General features: G+C 40.1%; 1 protein-coding gene across 7 annotated transcripts in view; it reads right to left on the reverse strand.

Moving 5' to 3' along the window:
• Window positions 1–23,399, reverse strand: part of FOXP1 (forkhead box P1) — a 793,034-nt gene that overhangs the window by 146,378 nt on the left and 623,257 nt on the right. For all 7 annotated transcript variants that reach the window (XM_055137067.1, XM_055137065.1, XM_055137064.1 and 4 more), the window contains exon 6: window positions 23,178–23,294. In XM_055137067.1, coding sequence (XP_054993042.1) covers window positions 23,178–23,294 — 117 coding nt within the window. The remainder of the gene's footprint in view (window positions 1–23,177; window positions 23,295–23,399) is intronic.

The following is a 23,399-nucleotide window of genomic DNA, read 5'->3' on the forward strand; positions in this document are numbered from 1 at the left end:
GAGAAGTACGAAGATGCCTGACTGAGAGACTACCTCTTGAACTTTGGTTAGGGGAATATATATTTGCCAAAGTGCTTTAAAAGCAAAAGAATATGCTAGAATAGCACTGCCTAACAATATTTCTATAATGATGGAAATAGTATTCTCTATAATGATGGAAATATTATTCTCTATTTGCCTGATCCAAAATGGTGACCACCCAGTACCACATGAATACTTAAGCAAACACAATTTAAAGATTCAGTTCTAGGCTGGAGAGATAGTACAGTGGGTAGGGTCCTTGCCTCACAGGCGGCCAACCCAGGTTTGATTCCAGCATTCCATATAGTCCCTTGAGCACCGCCATGGGTGATTCCGGAATACAGAACCAGGAGTAAGCAATGAGCCTTACTGGGTGTGGTCCCTAAACCAAAAGACAAACAAATAAACAAATAAAAATTGCATTCTAGACTGAAGAAATAGTACAGAAACTGAGGCACTTGCCTTGTATATGCCAACTTTGGTTCAATCCCAGTACCACATATAATTTCCAGAGCACCATCAGGAGTGACCCCTGAGTACACAGTCAGAATTAAATCTTGAACACTGCTGAGTGTGGCCCAAAAGCCAAAGATGAAACAAAACTTGACATATTTTTATGTCACTTTAAATATGCTTTGTCCGAAGCTGAGGAAACAGCTAAAAGGGCTAGCATGCATGTTTTGTGTGCTGGACAAAAATCTGGGTTTTTAAACCCCAGATTCTACCCATGGCATCACAGGGAGCAATTACTGAATACCAAGCCAGGAGAAGGCTCCTGAGCACTGCTCGGCATGGTCCTCAAACTCAAAGTAAGTAAATAAAAATAAAAATACTCTGTTCTCTTATTTTCTCTTAAATCCCTATGTCTGCAGCTACAATTAGATCTATATCTACATCAGTCTTTGCAGTTTCAACTCTGACTCAAGGATTAAGAAATACTCAATTATGCACTCGAGTATGAAGAAGGATACACTATAGGGTAGGTATGTAATACATGTTAATATCAATGCATAATTGAATAGAAGAGTGAGTGATGACTCAATCCCCTAGTGTATCTCTTATTTACTTTCTAGGTGCCTTGCTGTCAAATAAAGTTATTGTTACTTTAACCAAAATTTAATGCCAAATAAGTCTGAGGGTTTGATGAGGATCAAAAACAAAACTGAGACAACTTATTCTCATAAAGATGCTATGGTCTTGCTTCTCATTAACTTTGTTCTTTGTCAAATACCTCCAAACCTGCCTCGCTTTTTGTCAGACTAGGTGGCAAAACAAAACAAAATACCAAAACCCTAGAGTATTGTGTATTCCATATACCCTCTGCTGTCAAACAAATACACTGCTAGTTGTTCAGACTTTTCTTCACAAAGATGTTTTGAAGAACAGCCTAGAGTTCTAAATCAAAAGTCAACAAACTTTTTTCTAACAAAAATCCAGGGTCCGAGAGAGAGCACCATGGATTGGAGTGCATGCTCTGCATGTCAGAGGCCAGGACTCAATCCCTAGAACCCACAATCACCAGACTAACAAGCTGGGAGGAGTCCCTGATCATTGCTGGGTGTGGCCCCAAAACCAAACCAAACCAAACCAAAGACAAACAACAAAACCAAACAGAAAATATTTTAGATTATTAAAAAATATATAACTACTACTAAAATCAGCCAAATGTTAGAATCAGCAAAATAAGTTTAGTGTGGTTTTGTTACAATGAAACTTTATTTATACATACTGAAACCTGAATTTTTGAGTTTTTATGGTTTTTAAAATAATATTCTTTCTTTGATCTTTTCACTGTCACTGTCACTGTCATCCCGTTGCCCATCGATTTGCTCGAGTGGGCACCAGTAATGTCTCCATTGTGAGACTTGTTGCTACTGTTTTTAGCATATTGGATATGCCACGGGTAGCTTGCCAGGCTCTGTCGTGCAGGCAAAATACTCTCGGTAGCTTGCCAGGCTCTCCGAGGGGCAGAGGAATCGATTTGATCTTCTCAACAATTTAAAAATGCAAATGTCAGGGGCTGAGATGATAGTACAGTGGGTAGAGAGAGTTTGCCTAGCACACTGCTGACCTGGGTTCGAGTCTAGGCATCTCATTTGGTTCCCAAGCACCACCAGGAATGATTCCTAAAGCCAGAAGTAACCTGAGAGTATCACTGGCTGTGACCCAATACCCCAACCCACCCCACCTCTGACAACACACACACACACACCACCCTAAATGCCAATGAGTATTTGGCCCATGGACCTATATTTATGAAGCTCTACTTAAGACCCACTCCTATGCTTTGTCCCACTCCTATGCTTTGTATTAAAAATTTCAGTCATATATACCGTCCTGACACTGATGGAAACTAAACTTTCACAATAGACAATGAATATTCTAAAGCCTTACATGTCAGCAGCTCTGTTCCAATATAACTTCATTTGTAAACCTGGAAATCTGAAACTCATATTTGTCTGAAAATAGTTTTTATTAGAAGAGAGCCATTGTTTTTCATTGGCCATATAGCACAATGCTGATTTCAGAGTGGGCAATGGTAGCTAGATGCTGGAGGTGAGAACAATAGTGATCCTGATTTACCCATCCTGGTAGTAGTTTCAGCTGTTGTCACCATCAGCTGAGCAGACAGACGAAGGCTCAGCTGGTCTCAAGATCCTCTTGTAAACCAGTTTTGTCCAGATTTCTATTAGTCAAACTCCTGATCTACATGGGAGTTTCTCCAAGTCTATAAATTATGCCTTTGATCTACAGGAACATTATCTTCAGTTAAGCATTAATATATTGTGCATGAACTGACACTGTGTCATGCAAAATGGGAAGGCTCCTGTAATATACTTCCAAAGCCAGTTTTCTAAATAGAGCTGTGTAGGCAGTGAAATATTTATTTTCAAATTCATCTGTGTACATTTTCAAAATTACTGCTCTCTAAATTTTCTTTGAAATGTCTGACCTGCTGTTCATAAGTCAAAAAATATAATCTCCCTTTTGTAAAATTCCAATTGGCAAATTGTGTGTGTGCGTTTTTGTTTCTTTTTTTTAAAGTCAGATTAGCTAGTTGCTATTTGATGGTATGTATTCAGGCAACTGTAACACAGCTGGTGTTACCATAAAGAAAAATGACACCCCCCTCCCCAAATCCCCTGCATGCACCACACTGTACTAATACCATTTTTGTCATCATCAGTTACAATCCAAAAATTCCCATGTATTATAAGAATTAAAGTCAAGTCAGACTATAATATGGTAAGACAGGTAAAGAGGTGTGAAGAATAGGGCCAGGGTGATAGTACAATGGGTAGGGTGCTTGCCTACACAGAGTCGGCCTGAGTTGGATACCTGGCATTATATGTGGTCTCTGAGCCCACCAAGAGTGGTGTCTGGGCACATCGCTCAACCCCCACCACCTCCACAAAAAAGAGGTAATAGAAACCCAGTTTTTCTTTCTAGCTCCACATCAGTTTTTTTTTATTCTGCAATATGAGAAGAGCAGATATTTATTTATAAAACCTTGACAGAAGAAAGGCCCTGGATAAACATGGAGTCTACATTTTAAATAACGTCCAAGTTCCTGAATGGGACGTGCACTAAACTCCTAGAAACCAGGTGTGACACTTACATGTGGGCCAATTTCAATACTTACCTGAAAGGTATCCAAATGACTTTGGTAGGAAATAAGATTCTTGATTTTGTTGGATTTACAGTAGTTACTAATCCACACTGTCCTGGAAATATCATAAAATTAGGGGTCTTCTATAAAAGTATAGTGGAGAGTCCATTCAAAAGCAGAAGTACACAGTTATACAGGGAAACAAGCTGCATATATTAATCTCCAAGTATATGTTACCAATCAGATTCTTCTTCTTCTTCTTTTTTTTAATACTCAGTCCCCTTAACTTCTCAAAAGAACTCCACAGTCAATGGACTGGGGAATCTACCCAGTTCTTACAAATGTACACAATCCAGAGCTTCTTCTTGGGCCAAGAGCAAACATCAAGATTCCTAACTAGGAATTCCCTAGAATCTTGTAATGGCCATTAATTCCTTGCATTGGGGAGAAGTCAGAAAGCTCATTTCTAATTCTCTAAAAGGAGAAACAAAGAACTGGCCAGGGGAGGGCGGGGGTGGGGGCATGAAGGTGATACAAGGGCTTCAAGAAGTTTAGCTGTCACCTTGATGAGTGGCCTTGGCCATGTCACACAGGCACAAAGACAAGCTCTTAAACATTACCCATGTTTGGGGCTGGTGCGTTAGTTCAGCAGGGAGGGTGCTTGCCTTGCACATGACCCACCAGGGTTTGATCCCTGGCATCCCATATGGCCTCCTGAGCACCACCAGGAGTAATTTATGAGTGCAGAGCCCAGAGTAACCCCTGAGCATCACTATGTGTGATCACCCCCCCAAAAAAAATACCCATGTTTGTTTCCCACACCAAGAATTTTGTTCAGTGGATAAATTCCAGAATCTATAATCTGTTAAATCTTTAAGATCTACATCTAAATGATGATGAATATATACATATGTGTGAATATACATATATATGTATTATATATAAATTCTGGTTGGCCTCCTGGGTAAGAACCACTGAAAAATCTTTTATAGATTAAAAAAAGAAAACCTTGAGATTTACAGAGGTAAGTCACCACCCCAATCAGACATGATTTGGATTCAAAATGCAAACAAGGAGGAAAAGTTCATCAGTATATGTCTGAGCATGGCAGAAGGGATCCATGTGAAGCAGGACCACGATGCCATAGGTTTGAGGGGCAACTATTTACTTGAAAAACCATGTATTCAATGATCTATAAGGCATCCATACATCTATAAGCTGTTTCTGTGGCAGATGGCACTACATTCTCTTAATGCACTAAAGACAAATTGCAAAAGAACATTGAGAGACTGGATTAAGATGTGCTTTCCTCAGCTTCACAGAAGTATGTTTGTGGTGGGGATAGCTAGTCAAGACCCTCCAACCTAAGTCCATTTTCCAAAATCTCAAAACATTACTACTTTCAACAATACACCTACCTTGATGCAGGGATAGACATTGAAAAAAACACAACGGAAGGAAATCTGGGTGTTGGGTGACATCTTCATGAAAATTATATGAAATTGCCCCTTCGTATAATCAGACACAGGTCTGGTCTCTACTAAGGCAAGGCTTGGCAAATGATGACTCTATTTCAGTCTTCACTAGCAGCCTTGTACCATGGACAAGATCATACTCTTCTTACGATGAGGGCAGTAAGTGGCTACCAAATCCAGCTCTGTTATTTATTTATTTTTATTTGGTGTGTGGGGGGATGCTCAGGGGTAAGTCCCAGTTTTGCACTCAGAAATTACTCCTGGTGGTGCTTGGGGACCTTATGGGATGCCAGGGATCAAATATGGATCAGTGATGTGCAAGGCAAGTGTCCTACTCACTATATAATCTCTCCAGCTCCTGGCTCTGTTGTTTTTATATGACCTAAGAATTATTTTTATGTTTTTAAAAGAGTTGGCAGGGGTAGAATACTTCATAACATTTGAAAATGATATGAAGTGCCAATTTCCAGGTCAACAAGTGAATTTGGGGAAGAAAACTGCATATGTATTATTTATTACCTATGACTACTTATACATGAAACACGACAGTGTAAGTTAGATGCTACAGATGGTATGTTTGGCAAAACCCAAACTATTCAACATCTGTCTCTTTATAGACAGAGCTTGCTGACCCCTGGTCTACAGGAAGAAAGAGTTAACTATTACACCAAATTCATTTTGTAGATCCAAGAAAAGTTCCAAGCAAACATGGCAGGTGAAATTGTTTCTTTATGTATACAAACTTGAAACTGAGACAATGAAGGAGGAAGGTCAACTTCATTACCTAGCCACCTTGACAGTACCTTTAAATGTCATCAATCAGTATGTGCCTTGCATGACTTGCAAGGGCTCATTATAAATTACGGCACATGGGCCCCTGACACGATCCAGGGACTGTAACAGGACACTGGTGACGTAATGTGATAAAGGAGATTTCTCTGTATAGCTCTATATGGTACAGAGTTGGAGACTTTCCAAGAAATTTAATTTCCAGAGTGCCACTTTTGACTATTCAAGATAATTTCACCCAAGCACCAGGCAACCTTAAAGAAAACTTTATCTTTTCTGGAAATGCTTGTTATGGGGTGTCATCCTTGAAAATATAGACTTGCAGCTATTTTTTCCAACAAGACAGTCTAAATCCAGGATGTAGATTTTCCAATTAGACTCTTTTTAAACATCTGTTGGTAGGCTGCATTTAACATTAGTTATTTGAGCAAAGCACAATTTGATTAGACTGTCTGAATCCAAGCCAAAGTCTGCAAAATAATAGCTCAATTAAATTCTGTTTTGCTTCCATTTGTCTTAGATTTTCCTGAGTGTGATACTGTTGCAAATAATCGAGTAAACCAATTCCTTTCACAATGAGAAATTTAGGTATATTTTCCATCTTGCCTCCAAGTTTACTTAATAATCTATTATAGTTTTGCTATGCTTCATTGACTTAATCTTGATACCAAATACATTTCTATATTTTGCCTTTAGTCACCTCTAATTTTCTACACTTAAATAGAATTAAAGTTCTGTGCCATTAATACTATACCTTAAACAGATTAGCAAATGTATAAAGGCAAGTGCAGAACAGTAGGGCAAGTCAAACTGCACTGAGGGAGTCTTCTGAGATTTCACTTCACTCTTTGTAAAATTCATTTTATCAACCTAGTCAAAGATTTGGAAAGGACTAACACTGAATTTTTCCCACTAGAGATATATGAATTTTAGAACAATCTGCTGCTTACAAAACAGTAATAGGCAGAGCAATAAAACAATGGGTGGGGCATTTGCCTTGCACGTGTGGACCCAGGTTCAATTCCAGGCATCTCATATGGTTCCCCAAGCACCATCAGGAGTAATTCTTGAGTGCAGAGCCCTGAGCATCACTTGAGTGGGACCCAAAAAGCAAAAAAAAAAAAAAAAAAATCACAATTTTCTTTTCTTTTTGGCTTAGATATTTCACTCATTCACTAAGTCATTAATAAATAAGAAAAGTAAGTACAGATTTCCTGGCTTTGTGTCAGACATGTCAGAGCTTCAAGTTTTCAAGTTAGGGAATAGATCCTTGGCTATTAATAGAATCTTCCATTGAGGATCATGAGAGTAGCTCAGTAGGATAGATTATGCTTTTTAAGTACAAGACCCCAGGTTTGATCCCTGATTGGGAGAGAGGGAGGGCAAAAGGAAGGAAAAGAGGAAGAAAAGAAAGGAGGAAAGGTAGCAAGGAAGGAGGGAGAGAGGAAGGGAGGAGACCTAGCATACACCTGGCATACACTCATAACATTCTGGGACAACAAGAACAAATTAAGAGAACAGGACAGAATTTGCAGAAGAGTATGACTTTCGTTTGAGGAAAAAAAAAAAGATTGGGAAAATAAAGCCACAACAGAAAAATAGCGCAGCACTGGGCACAGGAATACTACCGCAGCTCACATTTAGTAGTTACTTGAGAGCCAGGTACTGTTCTAGGCTGTTAGCCTGCTGGAATTCACTTCGTCTTCATGGCTACTCTATGAGTCAGTCACTGCAGTCATGCCTGTTTCAAAATGAGGAGTCTGATGTCTTCCCATTGAGTGTGGCTAATCACAAGATGACTACAAGCAGAGAGGCAGTGCCTATTAATCTACTAAAACATTGATTTGAATAGTAACTGTATCAGGTGAATTAAAATAAGATTTGAGGTTTAATAGGTAGTCATTTTTCCTTTCAAAGAGTTTAGATGATTATGAGAAGAGCTAAATTTTCTGAGAATGTACTACATCTCAGGTACTGTGCAAGCACTTTTCCTGCATTAATCATTTCATTTTCACCACTGTGTTAAGAGAAGTGAGGTAATTGGCCACATTCTCTCTATTAGAAAATGGAAACACAGAGAGGCAAAGTGACTTTTCCAAGGTCACACAGGAGTTCAGGTGATGCTAACACTTAAACTTGGTCACCAAACACCAGAAGTTATGCTTTTAATCACGATGTGCTTCCTCTGATAATATTCCTTCTTATACACAAACCTCTGAAATGTCCAACCACTTTGCTGACTATATGTTCAAGATCCTGTGCCATTAATGACAAATGATACCTGAACATTTGATTAGGAAGCAGTTCAGTTTCAAGGTAAGACTAACAATTTTCTAAGTCTCCCACTAAGGATCTCAGGGAGAATGCAAAATACGTGTTTAATTTCATTAAACATAACATTTCAACAGTCACCACATGACCCTACTCCCTAAATAATCACGAGTATTTTATTCCTGTACTCTGAGATATGATCAGTGTAGACTTTGTCAGATAAATCAATCTCAAACTTGGCAAGAGAAAGACACATATATCACCATTCCCAATGTCAGTGCCCACGGCAGACATGGATAATCAATCCCAGCACTACCACCTAGGCCAATCTCAGCCCATAATCCTTCAACTGCACAGGAGTCAGAGTCTCGCTGCACCAAGATCAAACAAAACTTGTCAATACGTTAAATTTCAGACTTTTAAAATCTGTTTCTAGAAAAAATGCCATCCCCTTGATCATATAAAATTTTAAAAAAACATAATGTCATTGGTGTCTTATTAAAAGCAGTGTCATTAAATCTGATGAAACAGCTCTTCCATGTGTAGACAAGAGGTTGCCGTGTGGTCCTATGGGTAAATATTAGAAGGAACTTGCCAGGTAGTAGCAATAAACACCAACAGGAAAAAGGCATGGGACAATATGGCAGAGGACTCAGCTAGGAGGAAACTCTCACAAGGTTTAGAGTTTCCTTCTGAAGAAAACAGAGAGAGATGTAATTCTCCTGGAACTCCAACACAAATTATTCACCAGGATCTTCCATCTCAATGGAAGGTGACAGAACAAGTAATGATTGCAGTCACAGACATCTGGAACTTTGAGATATTATCAAGTTAACACATATTCCTAGTCATTCTCTTATGGAGGAATCATAGCTCTCTGAATTCCTCTCCTCTTGTTCCTGGTCAGACGACCCAAACCTTCTCAAAACAGCAAGTTAGCACAGAAAGAGTATGCTCAAAAGCTTGACAAAGGTAGAAGTGAGAGTTTTTATAACAGACAAGAAGGGTCATTAATGTCAGGGTGATGTGACATTCAAGGAAAGGCTGAATGCAGCAAGTCAAAAAATACACATATAAAGAAAGAAACTTTGAGGCAATAGAGCATAGGTTAGTATTATTTGTCAAACATTCTTTTCCATGTGTTACCTAGATCTGAGCTCTGAAACAAGGCAGCAGCAGGCAAAAATACAGAAACGGAGTGTAAAGAGAAACCCTCTAGAAGAAAATATGGCAGATCTGTTGAGGAACAACATGGTAGGAATGAAGAAAATTAATAAGTCAATGGTGACTCACCACTCTGACTAATAAAGCCTGGCAAGAAAAGCGATCAGTTGCATTAGGGATATTGAAAGAGCTGGGATGAGTTGCTTAGAGGAAACAGCATAGAGGCAGTTAGATGTGCCTCTGAAAGGTGTGTCATTGGGGTGCAGAGGTAGAAGAACAAGCAGAAAGGAGAAATGTGCTGCTGGTGAAGATTTAAAAAAACAAAAGCATATGCATAATGAAAAGTAAAGCATATTCTATACTATAAGAAAAGATGAAGTCATGTGATTTGCCATTATGTGGATGGTACTGGAGAAAGCCATGCTGAATAAAGTAAATCAGAAGAAGAGGGGTAGACAACAGAATGATCTCTCTAACAGGTGGGACATAAAGAAACACAGTAAGGGAATAACAAGTAACAGAACTGGAAAGTTGGCCCAAAAAATTGAGGTTACTTGGAAGAGGGGGGCTGGATAGGAGGGGCCCTTGAAACATTGGTAGAGGGAAGAAGGCAATTTAATGGTGGTGTGGTCTTAAAATAATGTATACATGAAACTATATCATTAAAAACTACTCATACTCTAAACGACCATGGAACCTCAAGAAATATGGGAGGGAAAAGCATTAACAGCAACAACAACAACAAACCCTGGGGAAGAAATTATTTTGTTTCCAGAGGTAAGTGGGGGGAAAAAAGAATGGCATGGGGGCAAAGGGGCATTGAATTAAAGCCGTTTAAAAGAAGACAATTTCTAAAAAGATGAGTCAGCTGAAGGATGAATTATAAGCTACTAGAGGTTAGACAGACTGAGATGAGGATGGAGACATGGTCACTGAATTGAGCAACAATAATATTCAAGACAATGCTGAGGAGGAAGGGCAGATTGGGGGAAGTTAGAAGAAAGGTGACTAAAAAAAAATCCGAATGCAATTGGGCAGAATATTCAAGTATGAAAAGCTCATTAGCAAAAGGAGGAGCTGCAATAAAGTAGTTGAGGAGGATTGAGCCATCCACAGTTGTTTCTGAAACACCCATTTAAAATCCACATTTTACCAGGAACACAGATGAATGCTGGGCTGTCAGTTTGAATGTTTACCAAATTACCCCAATAGGATATAACACAAAAGAACAAGGGCTGGCGCTCTAAGCCCAATTGTGTCCTGGCAGCTTTAAATTCTACTACTTAAGTAGTTAAAAATCTGTTCTTTTGATGAAGGGGGGAAAGTTATGAATAGAAGGCAGGAGCCTTAGACCCTTAGAAATGACTAGAATTCAGTCTCCATAATTTACTGGGTAATAATTTCAAACTCAAACAATTCCAACAGCAAGGCGGCTGAAGTCCACTGAAAGTTCAAAATGGGATATGTTCTCTTTAAAATTTTGAGAGCGACTAAATATGACAACCATCTGATGTATGAAAATTATTCACAACCAAAAACAGACAGTCTGGAAATAGCCAGGATGACTTCATTTAGACAGAATTACCCAAATCTGTTTCTAATATACACAGTACACATAATAAATTTTTACAATATGACAAGGAAAACAAACTTAATAAAAGTTCCTGATCTTTTGTTACACAAGCATGCTATACCCATGCTATGTTTATAATAGTTTACTCGTGATATCACAGCTCAGTAACAAAGGCCCAAGCAATACAAAAACAGTTACTAGGCATGACATCAACTCACAACTACCGTAATTACATCAGTACACAAATTTCCCAAACTGTACATTTTCCAAACTGCTTCTCAATTTCAACGGCTGCCTTTAGACAATTATTTGCAGAGTTGTCTGCAAGCTTTGAGTAATACCCGTCTTTCTTCTCTTTCCCAAGCGTCATTTCCCTTTAGAAAGTGCATATTTCAATTACAAGCACTATTTTTCAAATATGCCTATAAACATATGTCCAAATTAGGAGACGGTGGGGTCTAGTGGTTAGTGACAAGCATTCAGCATCAGCAAGTCTGATTCTGTGGTCTTCTGCTCTCCCTGTCGGCTAGACCCAAACAGTAACTCAGTGAGAGGAAGTAGAATGTAAAGGATAAGATCACAGATTCTTAAGTCAGACTGGGCCGGAATCCAACTCTGCCACTTACCATCTGTTTGGCCCCGGGCAAGTTAATTTTTGTATGTCCTCACTTCCCTCATCTGTAAAATGGGAATAATAATAGAACTTGCCCCTATGTGGTAGTTGTATGGTCACTGGCTCCTAGGAAGTACAATTTAAGTGTTTGTTATTTAACATTACCACTATTATATTTCTGGAACTTGTGCATCCTGTTTGAAAACCTGGTTTAAGTTAGCCTGACCCTTGGTGAACTATGCAATTTTTCTAAGGTAGGGACAAGGGTTTCATCTTGGTCCCATTACTTAGATACAGTGAGGGTCAATGAACAATGACAATGAAACCCACAGATCCTGTAATACCCAAGAGTTACAGCAGTGAAAATATTCCATCCTATTTCTCTAATGGCTTGCTCTCACTCATGTTCCTGTAGCTAATGTTGCTAAACACCTTCAACTCAATTGAAATAAAAAGCGAAAGGCAAGAAAGATATCGCCTTGCAATTTCAGAAGCAGATTCCTCCAGCGATCAAACTTTTGGAGCCCGTCCCATGTGCGTGACCTCTGTCTCACTAGCTCTATGGTCAGCTGGCTCTCCCGACAGGGCAGGGTGCCAGGGGAGTGAGACTACCCCCATTGTCACTTCTGGTCCATGGCGCTTGAACCAAATGCTGTTATTCTAGGCTTCAGGAAATTTTCTAACCACTGGACAGGGGCCAATGCTCTGTGCTAATGAGTTTCAGATTGGAGGGCTTCGCTGTGCATGTGTCAGAAAAGTGCCAGGGTTTATGGTGAGGTGGGGGCAGGGGGGAAAAGACACACACAAAAAGGAAGAAAAAACAGTAGTTAAAAAATGCTGGCTACTCAAATTGACAGGGAACGTGACCTCTGCACTTCATCAGAAATTCCTGTAGACTTACAAAATAAAGGAGTTTGCTTTTATCACACACTGGGAGCCTCATACGGAAAAATGGAAAACACTACATCACTTGACCTCGAGGTGCCCCCTTCCTAACCACAGACGAATATTGTGTACAAAATTCTAAATCAACTTAAGATGTTAAAAATAAAAAGCTTTAATTTTTCTGCATTAGACTTGATGATGACTCCTTCGGTTCTTGAGAAATGGCTTAGGCGTTTCACGCAGGAGGAAGGTCCCTCACTCCAGCACTGCTGTTTTATCACTTCGGGAGTAATCATGTCAGAACCTCTGTGGGGTGGCGCATCATGGTCTAGACTCACGACCCGCCCTGCAACGCAAGGAGCAAACCTCACCCAGACCGAATCATGCTGATTTGCCGAAATTAACAGAACATAAAAGCCAAATTTAAAAAGTTAAAGAAACTCTAGCCACTTCTGCTTGGTGATGCACTTTCCTGGGAGCCTTGTGTTCCTTCCAGGCAACCAGCAAAGCTCCACAGCAGGACTTTTCAGCAGGCTCTCGGGCCTACCAAAGAAGCATCCCTCTGACCAGAGGAGAACTCTGGGGGCTGTTTCTTTTTCTTTTTTTTAAAGTAATGAGATTACATGTCAAAAAAAAAGTTCTGTGTGTGTGTGTGTGTGTTTATCACAGTATTGATGATTTAAAAAATCCAGTCCTTTCACATCCTCCAACTGTCATCAACATTTTTTCAGATGATGTCAATAAAATTGATTGCTTGCAGTTCTGAATTCTGTGCTGGCACATGGAAACAATATAATTTGTTTTAAAGTATCTTTGATGGGGGTGGTAGAAGAACCCGATCAGCAGCAGCCCTGTCCGTAACATGGGGTGGCGAGAAGAGGATGGAGCAGAAAAGCAGCCAGAAGCAAAAGTCAATGGTGTGCTGGAAACTCTGACAAAAATTCCCGATGTATAAACCCTAAATCTCACTGTTGTGCTGACTGAGATGTCTTCCTGTCAGATATGAATGATGTTTCTGGAACATTAATACGTTCATTAAATTCTAATTCCCTGTACTTAAAAATATTCCGTACTTTGGTTCAGCGGCATCTTGACAGCTTTGTTGTAATCATACATGTGAGGCCCCCAGACTACACAGTTGCTGAGATGCCTCATACCTACAACCAATCTGTCGCTTTTCCAAGTTTAATCTAAGTATCAGGAGCTGATTGTGGAACCACGTCGAGACAACATCTTCCACGCAGTTGTGTATCAGAGAAACCACGCTGGGTGGTGCCGGACGCCCGGGATGCCTGCAGCCCTGGGGAGCTTCAACTCCCTCATCTACAAGATGATAGAATACAGCTCGCTCTCCCCCACAACGCACAAGTGGATGACCAGCAAGGGTCCGACACTGTTATTCCTAATTATCTTTTTTTTTTCACTCTTGATCCTGTGGCTCTCATAATTAGTTACCTGGGGCTGCAATCCAATTTGAAGTGATGACAAGAAAGTGATCCATGAAAAAGTAATAAGTTAAATCCAATTTCAGCCTTCCTCTAATTAAATGCACATGGAACTAATGACTCCAACCCTAGCATTTCGGTGATAATGGTAATTAGCGAGGTGGGAGTCGCTCTCTTTTTCAACACGGGAGGTGTAAACCACAAGGTAAAATGGTAGGAGCACTCTTAATTACATGTGTCATTTTGTCAGCAATTTACACATTTTTGACCAGTCAAGTATGTTTTTCCCCCTTCCTCCCCACATTCTAGCCCCAACAAGGATTGTAACATACTCTTCCGTACTCCAGCACAAGGATGCTCCAAAGAGCACCACAGGTGTGAGCAGGAATGTTTCTTTCACTTGTGTGCTTACAAGTGTGCGTGCGTGCGCCACAGACACACACACACACACATACACACACACCAAATTTAGGTAATCATGCAGCTCTAGAGTCTTCTTCATTGTAAGTTCAGAATTTACAATGGAATTGATTTTGCTGGTCTGCCTTCATTTTTCTTTTGTAATGTGGAAAAATATAATTTGCTTAATTATAAAAAATATGCACTCAAAAGATGATGAGTAAATAATACATGTTTAAGAAGAAGCATTTGTGTGTGTGTATGGCTGTGCTAAAAAGCCCTGGCTTCTCATCTTGGTACTATCACTCTGTGTCCTGCTGGAAGTCACTTAATCTCTCAAAATTTTACTTGTCCTCAATCACAGAATGGTTTTGGAGTGGAGTTATGGTGTTATTCCACACCAAGTACTTAGTAAACATGAATTATTTTGCGTATGGTGGCATATGCACATGATGACAACACATACTTACACAGAACATATTGGCATCACACTTGCAGTTTAAGGCTTACATACATGTAAGTAAGGTAATTATACTTACATGTACAAATCAGATCTTTTTTTTTTTCTTTTTAGGTCACACCCAGCGATGCACTGGGATCACTCCTGGCTCTGCACTCAGGATTTACCCCTGGCAGTGCTCAGGAGACCATATGGGATGCTGGGAATCAAACCCGGGTTGGCTGCGTGCTAGGCAAATGCCCTACCCGCTGTGCTATCACTCCAGCCACAAAATCAGATCATTTTGAGAGCAACAAAAATAATAAGTAAACCTAGTCAATTGTCAGTAGAGCTTAAGTCAAAATAGCAAGATCAAAAAAAATTTTTTTTTTTTTTGCTTTTTGGGTCACAACCTGGCAATGCACAGGGGCCACTCCTGGCTCTGCACTCAGGAATTACTCCTGGCGGCGCTCAGGGGACCATATGGGATTCTGGGAATCGAACCCGGATCAGCGGTGTGAGAGGCAAACACCCTACCCACTGTGCTATCACTCCAGCCCCAAGATCAAAAAATTTTAAAAAGAGCTAGTTCATTGTATTAAAACTCAACTTAAAAATCTGGAAGCCAGAGCAATCTTTTTAAAAAAAATAATAATTGGGGGGGCCACACCTGGTGGGCTGGAGCAACAGCACAGTGGGTAGGGCATTTGCCTTGCATGCTGCCAACCCAGCTTCGACTTCTTCGTCTTCTCAGAGAGCTCAGCAAGCTACTAAGAGTATCCTGCCTGCACGGCAGAACCTGGCAAGCTTCCCATGATGTATTCAACATGCCAAAAACAGTAACAACACTTCCTTTTTTCTCCACATACCCAACAGCGTATTGTGTCCCTGGTCATTTTAATATAAGCCATTATCACTGGTGCAACTAACTCTCGGCACCAGCAGCTTCTTTCAGAAATGCCTCTAGACTGTGAACTAGGACCATGGGGCCCCATGCTGCCCCAGGAGGGGAAAGGTTTTTCTCTCTCGGCTTTTCCTTTGGGGGGTGGGGGGCAGCGTGGCGACCACCATCTTATAAGGCCCACTAAACAGAGGTACGAGCTTGCAATTTTTGGCAGAAATTTCCCTGGACTTAGCTACAAAAATACAAAAATACAAAACCATGTGGCCGCTATATCTCTTTATTCTCAGCAAGGGAAAACAAATTATCAAATGCTGCCTTTTCAGCAGGTTCAATTTTGGGGGGGAAATTCCAAATAATAATAGTGAGTTTTATGTTGAAATACTGAATGTAGTCAAAGTAAAGAGAAAGTAAAATGAAAATTATCAGCTACACAGGCAGGGGGTGGGGGTGGGGTGGGAGATATACTGGGGTTCTTGGTGGTGGAACATGGGCACTGGTGAAGGGATGGGTGTTTGAGCATTGTATCACTGAGACTTAAGCCTGAAATATTTGTAACTTTTCACATGGTGATTCAATATAAAATTTTAAAATATATATTAAAAAAACACCAGTAATAAGTCTCACAATGGAGATGTTACTGGTGCCTGCTCGAGTGAATCGATGAGCCACGGGATGTCAGTGAGTGATACACAGTGCTCAGGACTTACTCCTGGCTCTGTGTTCAAAAGTTATGCCTGGCAGAGCATGGCGATCACATGCTGTATTGGAATCAAACCTGGATCAGCTGTGTGCAAGGCAAGTGTATTAACTCTGTGGCTCAAACCACTTTTTAAGAAAAAGTACTGTTAAAGCAAGAGAAGTTTACCTGGGCAACAAGATGTACTTTGTGTTTGTTTTTGTTTGTTTTGATGTTTAGTTCACACCTGACCAGGCTTACTCCTGGTTTTTCTTTATCTATTTGGGCCACACCCAGTGGTGTTCTGTATCTGTGCTCAGGGATCATTCCTGGCAGGAGTTTGGGACTATACAGGGAGCCAGTGATTGAACCTGGATCAGCTGCATGCAAGGCAAACACTCTACCCACTGTACTATGACCCTGGCCTCTTACTTCTGGTTCTATGTTCAGGGGTCATTTCTGGCAGTGCTCGGGGAGATCATACGGGATGTCGGGCCCAGGTTGGCAATGTGCAAGTTCAATGCCTTACCTGAAGTACTATCTCTCTGGCTCCCCAAGATGCACTTTTTGAAATTCATGCAATTCTTAAAATTGCATGTAAAACCTTTGTGAGTGTCCATTTTTCTGGAAGAAAGGCCTATTGTTTCTATCACATTTTGTGTGAAATCACATTTTAAAGTTTCTTGTCATATTTAGCTGTGCTCAGGGAATACTCCTGGCTATGTGCTCAGGGACTTCTCCTGGCAATGTTAAGGGTCTTTATGGAGAATCAAGGATTGAATTGGAGTTAGCTTCATGCCAGGCAAGTGTCTTACCCACTGTAGTTAGACACACTTTTTTTTTTAAAAGCCATACAGGGCAGTGCTCAGAGTTACTCCTGGCTCTGTACAAGGAGTCATTCCTGGTGGGCTCAGGGGACCATGTGGGGTATCAGGGATTGAACCCAGGTCAGTCACATGCAAGGCCAGCACCTTATCTACTACACTATCACTCTGGCCCAGATCACATTTTTAAATGCTGTATATAATCTTAAAGACTTAATAAATATTTTTAAAGCATAAAAAGACTTTATTATTTCTTATCAAGATTTTTTGGGGTAGGGTTTGGGGAATTCTTCAAAAACATGTCCTGTTGAAGATTTAAAATGCAGCCAGTAAAGTGCTTGCCTTGCCTGTAGTTGGCTGGCATTTAATCTCTGGCATGCATACATTCCCCTGAGCTTTATCAGGAGTGTTCCCTGAAGACAGAGCCAAGTGAAAGCCGTTAGAACCTTGGAATGTTATCCAAACCATCATCACCGTCAACAACAACAACAACAGCAACAACAACAAAGAGTTCTAAAATATTATGCAGGGGCCAGAAAGATAGCTCAATGGTTGAGTGCAAGTTTTGCATGCAGAAGGCTCAGTTCCCTGTTGGTCCCTGGCAATGTGTCTTCCTCTCTGCCTGGAACTACATGCAACACTGAGCCAAGGTACCAAACTTCTAACACCTCATGTGAATTTAATACCAGGTATGCCAATTCTAGACAATACTGACTCAGACATTACAAAATATAATAATCCTCTTCCTACTGGATTATCCACTTGACTAATTCATTGCACAAGGATTTATTTTAAGGGTCAGTACTTCAAAACTATTCCATTTCACTATTTACAACATAAATCTATCGTTTCCTTTAAAGATTTCCTCTTACCATTTATGTACCTTAGTGAATAGTGAGCGATAGCACAGTGGGTAGGGCGTTTGCCTTGCACGGGGCCGACCCGTGTTTGATTCCTCCGCCCCTCTCGGAGAGCCCTGCAAGCTTCCAAGAGTATCTCACCTGCATGGCAGAACCTGGCAAGCTGCCCGTGGTATATTCGATATGCCAAAAACAGTAACAACAAGTCTCACAATGGAGACATTACTGGTGCCTGCTTGAGCAAATCGATGAGCAACAGGATGACAGTGACAGGGACAGTGAATGATTTAGAAATGATCAGATACCAAGATTATACGTGACATTAATGCAAAGCAAAAATGCTGCATAAAGCACATATTACATATAGCGAATAAAAACACTAAAAGTCAAACCAAACCAAAACCACCGCCAGGACACACCTAAAGAAACTTGTACTTTAACCTCCTTGAATTGAAGCAGTTCTTGTTATGGTACTGAGCTTCCAACCACAGCAGAAGGTTGAACTTCCAGCAGATTTCATTACCCTTCCTTCCCATGAGAGGGCCTCTGTGAGGGGCATGCATGATGCCACCTTGGGAGGAAGCAGCCCTACAAAAACCATCAGATGACTAGCTTCAAATTTAAGGTCTTTGTAGAAGGTTCTGAAAACGTGGTCAGCTTTCCACTCTAAGCAACACACAGATTTACTTTCTTACCTAACTTCAATGCTGCCAGAATACACATGTACTTTTACTTTCTTAGGAGAAAATGTGTCATTTGATTTCCTTCCAGTTTATGTTCTCGTGCCAACAACTAAAATGCTTAAAGAACCAAATGAATTACTACGCAGAAACTGTGGTCAAAGTTCCAAACTTTGATCAATAAAATTCTTCATGTACTCTCAAACTAATCTTCAACCAGTAAAGTTACACATTTTCGAGGTTATGAGTGCACCTGCACCCTTAAGCATTATTTCACTTGTTTAAGCAATATTCAGAAGTATATAAATATTTATTTCTAAAAGCCTACTTTTATTTAACTCACATAATATTTTCTTTTTTGCAGCAAAACCTTGCTAAATCCTTTATAATCCATAAGCATCCCAAAGGCAGGATCTGCTTCGTCAGCAATTATAGCACCATCAACACAACATTTCATGATTCTTTGACTAGTACTCACCATGCCACCTTGAATTAATTCCACTTATTCTCATCCTTAAATTATGAGGACCAATTTTCAAGTTTAATACGCGTCATTCATAAAAAAATATTCCAAAGCAAATATACAGACTAAACAAAGAACTATTTAGGTTACTCTATAAACTATCTTTCAAGAACTTAGGAGCAATAATGATAACCTATTAATGCTTTCATAATTGACCACAACCTGATGTTGCCTGAGAATGCAGCCAGCCCAGACTGAGCTCTTTATGGATCTTGACTAAAAGCATAATTTCTCTCTTCTTTAATCTCATCTCTCTGAAATTAGTACAAACTGGTGATGTTTGACTACCTTTCATGATATCCATTGAGTGACCACTTAGAACCTCCCTAACTCTCCATTTTCTTTCGTTTGTATCATCAGCCTGTGAAACTGAAGAGCACTACCAAACACAAAGCAGAGAAGTCTGAGATATGCTTAAAATATGAGTCACAGTATACTTGGAGGTTTGGGTTTCTTTCCCCCAGCCCCCCGCCAAACCATCAGCAGATCAAATATTCCTTCCTTGTCAGGCCTTCTTCCATGCAGAAGATCTGAAATGTGCTAACATAGGTCTCCCACGTAGATATGAACAGTAAAAAGATCATACATGAACAGTGTTAAGATTTGGTGTAGGACTTTCCTTTTGTTTTATAGACATTCTGACTGAGATGCCCCAGCAAGGACATGGCACAGCAAGCAATACTAAACATAAAGTTTAGTCCTCTTGTGAATCACAGTCTACAGAGGTTTTTTTAATAATGAGGTAATGTAGCATGTGGCCTAGGTTAGTAATTTTTCCTTCCTGTTTGTGGATGGCCAGACAACCTAATAAAGCTTACTGAATCTGTATGACTCCACTAGTCAGCTGAAGGGACATTTCAGTAACAGTCTATGACATGTACACATACGTGTGTACATACTTGCACACACTACAGTCGACCAACTGTTTTCTTCCCCCAACTAACTCTAGAATCTTCTCTAAATTCTCTGCTTGTCAACTGTCTCACTGAGGGAGTAGGCAAGGACTCAAAACATCTTTGTTAGCAAAACCAGAATTCAAATAACAGACCCCTAGTCCTGTTATTTTCTAGACATATTGTAGTGCTTAGAAAGATGTGTTAGGGTGGTTTTGACACTGGCCTTGCTAGACAAAATGAATCTCTGTATCGTACTCTTCAGGTAGCTTCAAGTCTTATAAATGGACAAGGGGTGGGGGAAAGAGAGAGAGAGAGAAAGAGAGAGAGAGAGAGAGAGAAAGAAAGAGAGAGAGAGAGCTCAAAAAGAAATCTCCTAAAATGACTTCATATATTTAGCCCTAAAAGAACTTCATTCATCTTGGAAAGAAGTTACCTAAAAGTGCCATATGTTTTTGGAAAGTATGAAGGAAAATAAGGCTAGTACAAAAAAATTACAAATGATATTCAATCTGAAGAATATGCACCAGGCAAACTGTGCTTGGGTGTACGTTTTAATATCTAACCAAAGCTTACAAGGTGTAAGAATCCATCCCCCACCCCAATAATATATTGTCATTTTCCCAGTGCACTTGAGGTCTGACATATTCAAGAGGACTCACAGGATACTTAAGGCTGTGAGAGCTCCAAGAGGGAAGCAAAAGGAATGGACAGTCATTTGAATCACTGAGTGACAGGCTGGACTAGCTCCCTGTATACATTAATAAATTAGAATTTTAATTGTGTCTCTGTCTGCAGGAGATGCCCCAGTACTTTAATATGTACCAACAATTGACTATGTTCTGGAATCTGCAATGTGGCCTCCGTTGCTGACCTCTGAAACACAATTCCCAGTCTGACTGCAGAAACTGTTCAGTTTGATCCTTTCAACTTATTTGAATCCTGACAAATAAGCTCACAGCTGAAAGGTCAACACAGTCATATTTCATCCTCCAGAGCTGTTCTTAAGACATCTGCACAACAAAGCACTTCTTAAGGCACCTGACACGAGACCTCAATGGCACAGTACCTCATTAAAAATATCCCCAGCATTCACACACACTAAAAGGCATATGGTCTGGGGATAGTTACCAAATCAGTGTTTGGGGGAGTATTAGTAAACAACACATATTGTTACCCAACTATTTCAAAAAGGTTTTATATGACACTGTGGGATTTTCCTTAGTCAAGGACAGTTTCCCAAGAAGATGTAGAAGAGCTAGAACTTGCTGACCAATGGCAGTTTTGTCTTTGTAAGATAATTTAGGAACTAGCATTAGTTCAAAGTCCACACCAGTTAGAACTTAGACTGCCTTTATGACAAAATTAATTGGAACCAAGTTATGCCCATCACTACCACTGACATACTGTATACCAAACTGTCCAGTGTGACAAACACCCTCTCACTTTGACAATTATTTACCCTCACCTATGAAAGTAGCTGAGTGTGGGCCAGAAAGATAGAATAACCAGAAGCAAGGTGTTTTCCTTAAACGTGGGAACCCCAGTTTGACCCCAGGTACCACGTATAGTACCCAAAGCATTGGCAGGGGTCATTCCTGAGCATAGAGCTAGGAATAGCATTTGAGCATTACTGGGTATGACCCAAAGCCTACTCCCTCATACTACTCTTCCCCTCCCCACCAAAAGGAAAGAAAGTAGGCGAACCAATTGGTATCACTGTATCACGGTCATGCCATTGTTTGTTGATTTACTTGAGTGAGCACCAGTATCGGCTCTATTCCTCTCAGCCCTGAGATTTTATCAGCCTCTCCTTACTCGAACTGATTGGTACTAGCAAATATCCTATGCTGAAGGTGAATTTAAATGTTCTGAGTCAAATTTCTTGGAGAAAACTTTTTTTAAACAAATTTCTTACTCTAAGTAAAAAAAAAAAATCCCAATTACATGTTATTAACTCATTTCTTCTTCTACTTCTTTTACTTCTACTCTCAAAGTGCCTGACTACTCTCAAAATGAAGCTGATAAAACTAACTTGGTGAATCTCTATTTGAAAACTGTTCTCTAATTTTTTAATTATTCAGTAATATTGTGAAAATATTGATTAAAGAAGAATTAGGAGTAAAATTCATTAGAAAGTACATGAAAATACTGAGCAGATATTAGGCCCAGCAATATTTATTGATATTACTGGAATAATAATAATTCTAAATAACTCTGTATAAGAGGAGACTTTGCATGCACTGGAGAGCATCTAACAGCCTCTCTGTCCTTCACCATGTCAATAATACCTACATCATCTAACTGGGAAAAGAAAAATATTCCCAGAGCTAGAGAGATACAACATGTAAGGAGCTTGCCTTGCACACAGCCGACCCAGGTTCGATCCCCAGCATCCCACATGGTCCTCTGAGCATCACCAGGAGTAATTTCTGAATGCAAAGCCAGGAGTAACCCCAGAGCACTGCCTTGTGTGGCCCCCAAACAAAATATAACCAAAAAAATAGTTCCCAAACATTTATTACTGTCTCGTGGCGGGGCGTGTGTATTGTGCGTGTGTGTACAATGTCACTCCCAACTGAGAACCACTGCATAATGCAGATGTGTGCATGCATGTGTGTGTGACTTGTAGATTCATCATAAGACACAACATACATATTATGAACTATCTGCTCACTGATAAGCTGTAAGCCTATTTATCAACCTGTACCTGACTCCCTTTACCTCCCATTATATGGACTAATTAGCTGACCTTCTAATCCCCACAACAAAACAGGCAACATCGTTTCCCAAAAATGTTATATTCTGGAGCCTGAGAGATAATACAGGGGGAAAAGCACTTGCTTGGTATTCAGTGAACCAGGTTCAATTTTTGGCATCCCATGTGGTTCCCTGAGCTTTGCCAGGAGGAAGTCCTGAGTGCAGAGCCAGGAGTAACCTATGAGCACTGCCAGGTGTGGCCCCAAAACACACCAAAAGAAAAAAAAAAAAGTCCTACTCTTCCAGTGCACGGTAAATGCACCCTTCTACAGAAAATTTATTCATGTGACTGGCAATTCTCAACAAAATTCACTTCTGAATTGCTTATAAGCTAACTGAAAGTATATAATGCCAACTTTAAAAAAATTGTTACCTGGAGAGCTGGTTGTTTGTCATTCCTCTTGGGAGATTTTAATCCACTAACTTGCTGCTGCTGCTGCTGCTGCTGCTGCTGTTGCTGAAGAAGCAGCTGTCTCGCCACTTGAAGGGCCTAAAAAGAAAAATGGAAGAAAAATCTTTGTGTTACCACACAGACTCAGGGTCTCCAATGCAAAAGGATTCCAGGAAGCACACTTCAGAATCCAATTCCAACTTT

This window comes from Sorex araneus, chromosome 4, assembly GCF_027595985.1.
Source record: "Sorex araneus isolate mSorAra2 chromosome 4, mSorAra2.pri, whole genome shotgun sequence".
Taxonomy (NCBI): Eukaryota; Metazoa; Chordata; class Mammalia; order Eulipotyphla; family Soricidae; genus Sorex; species Sorex araneus.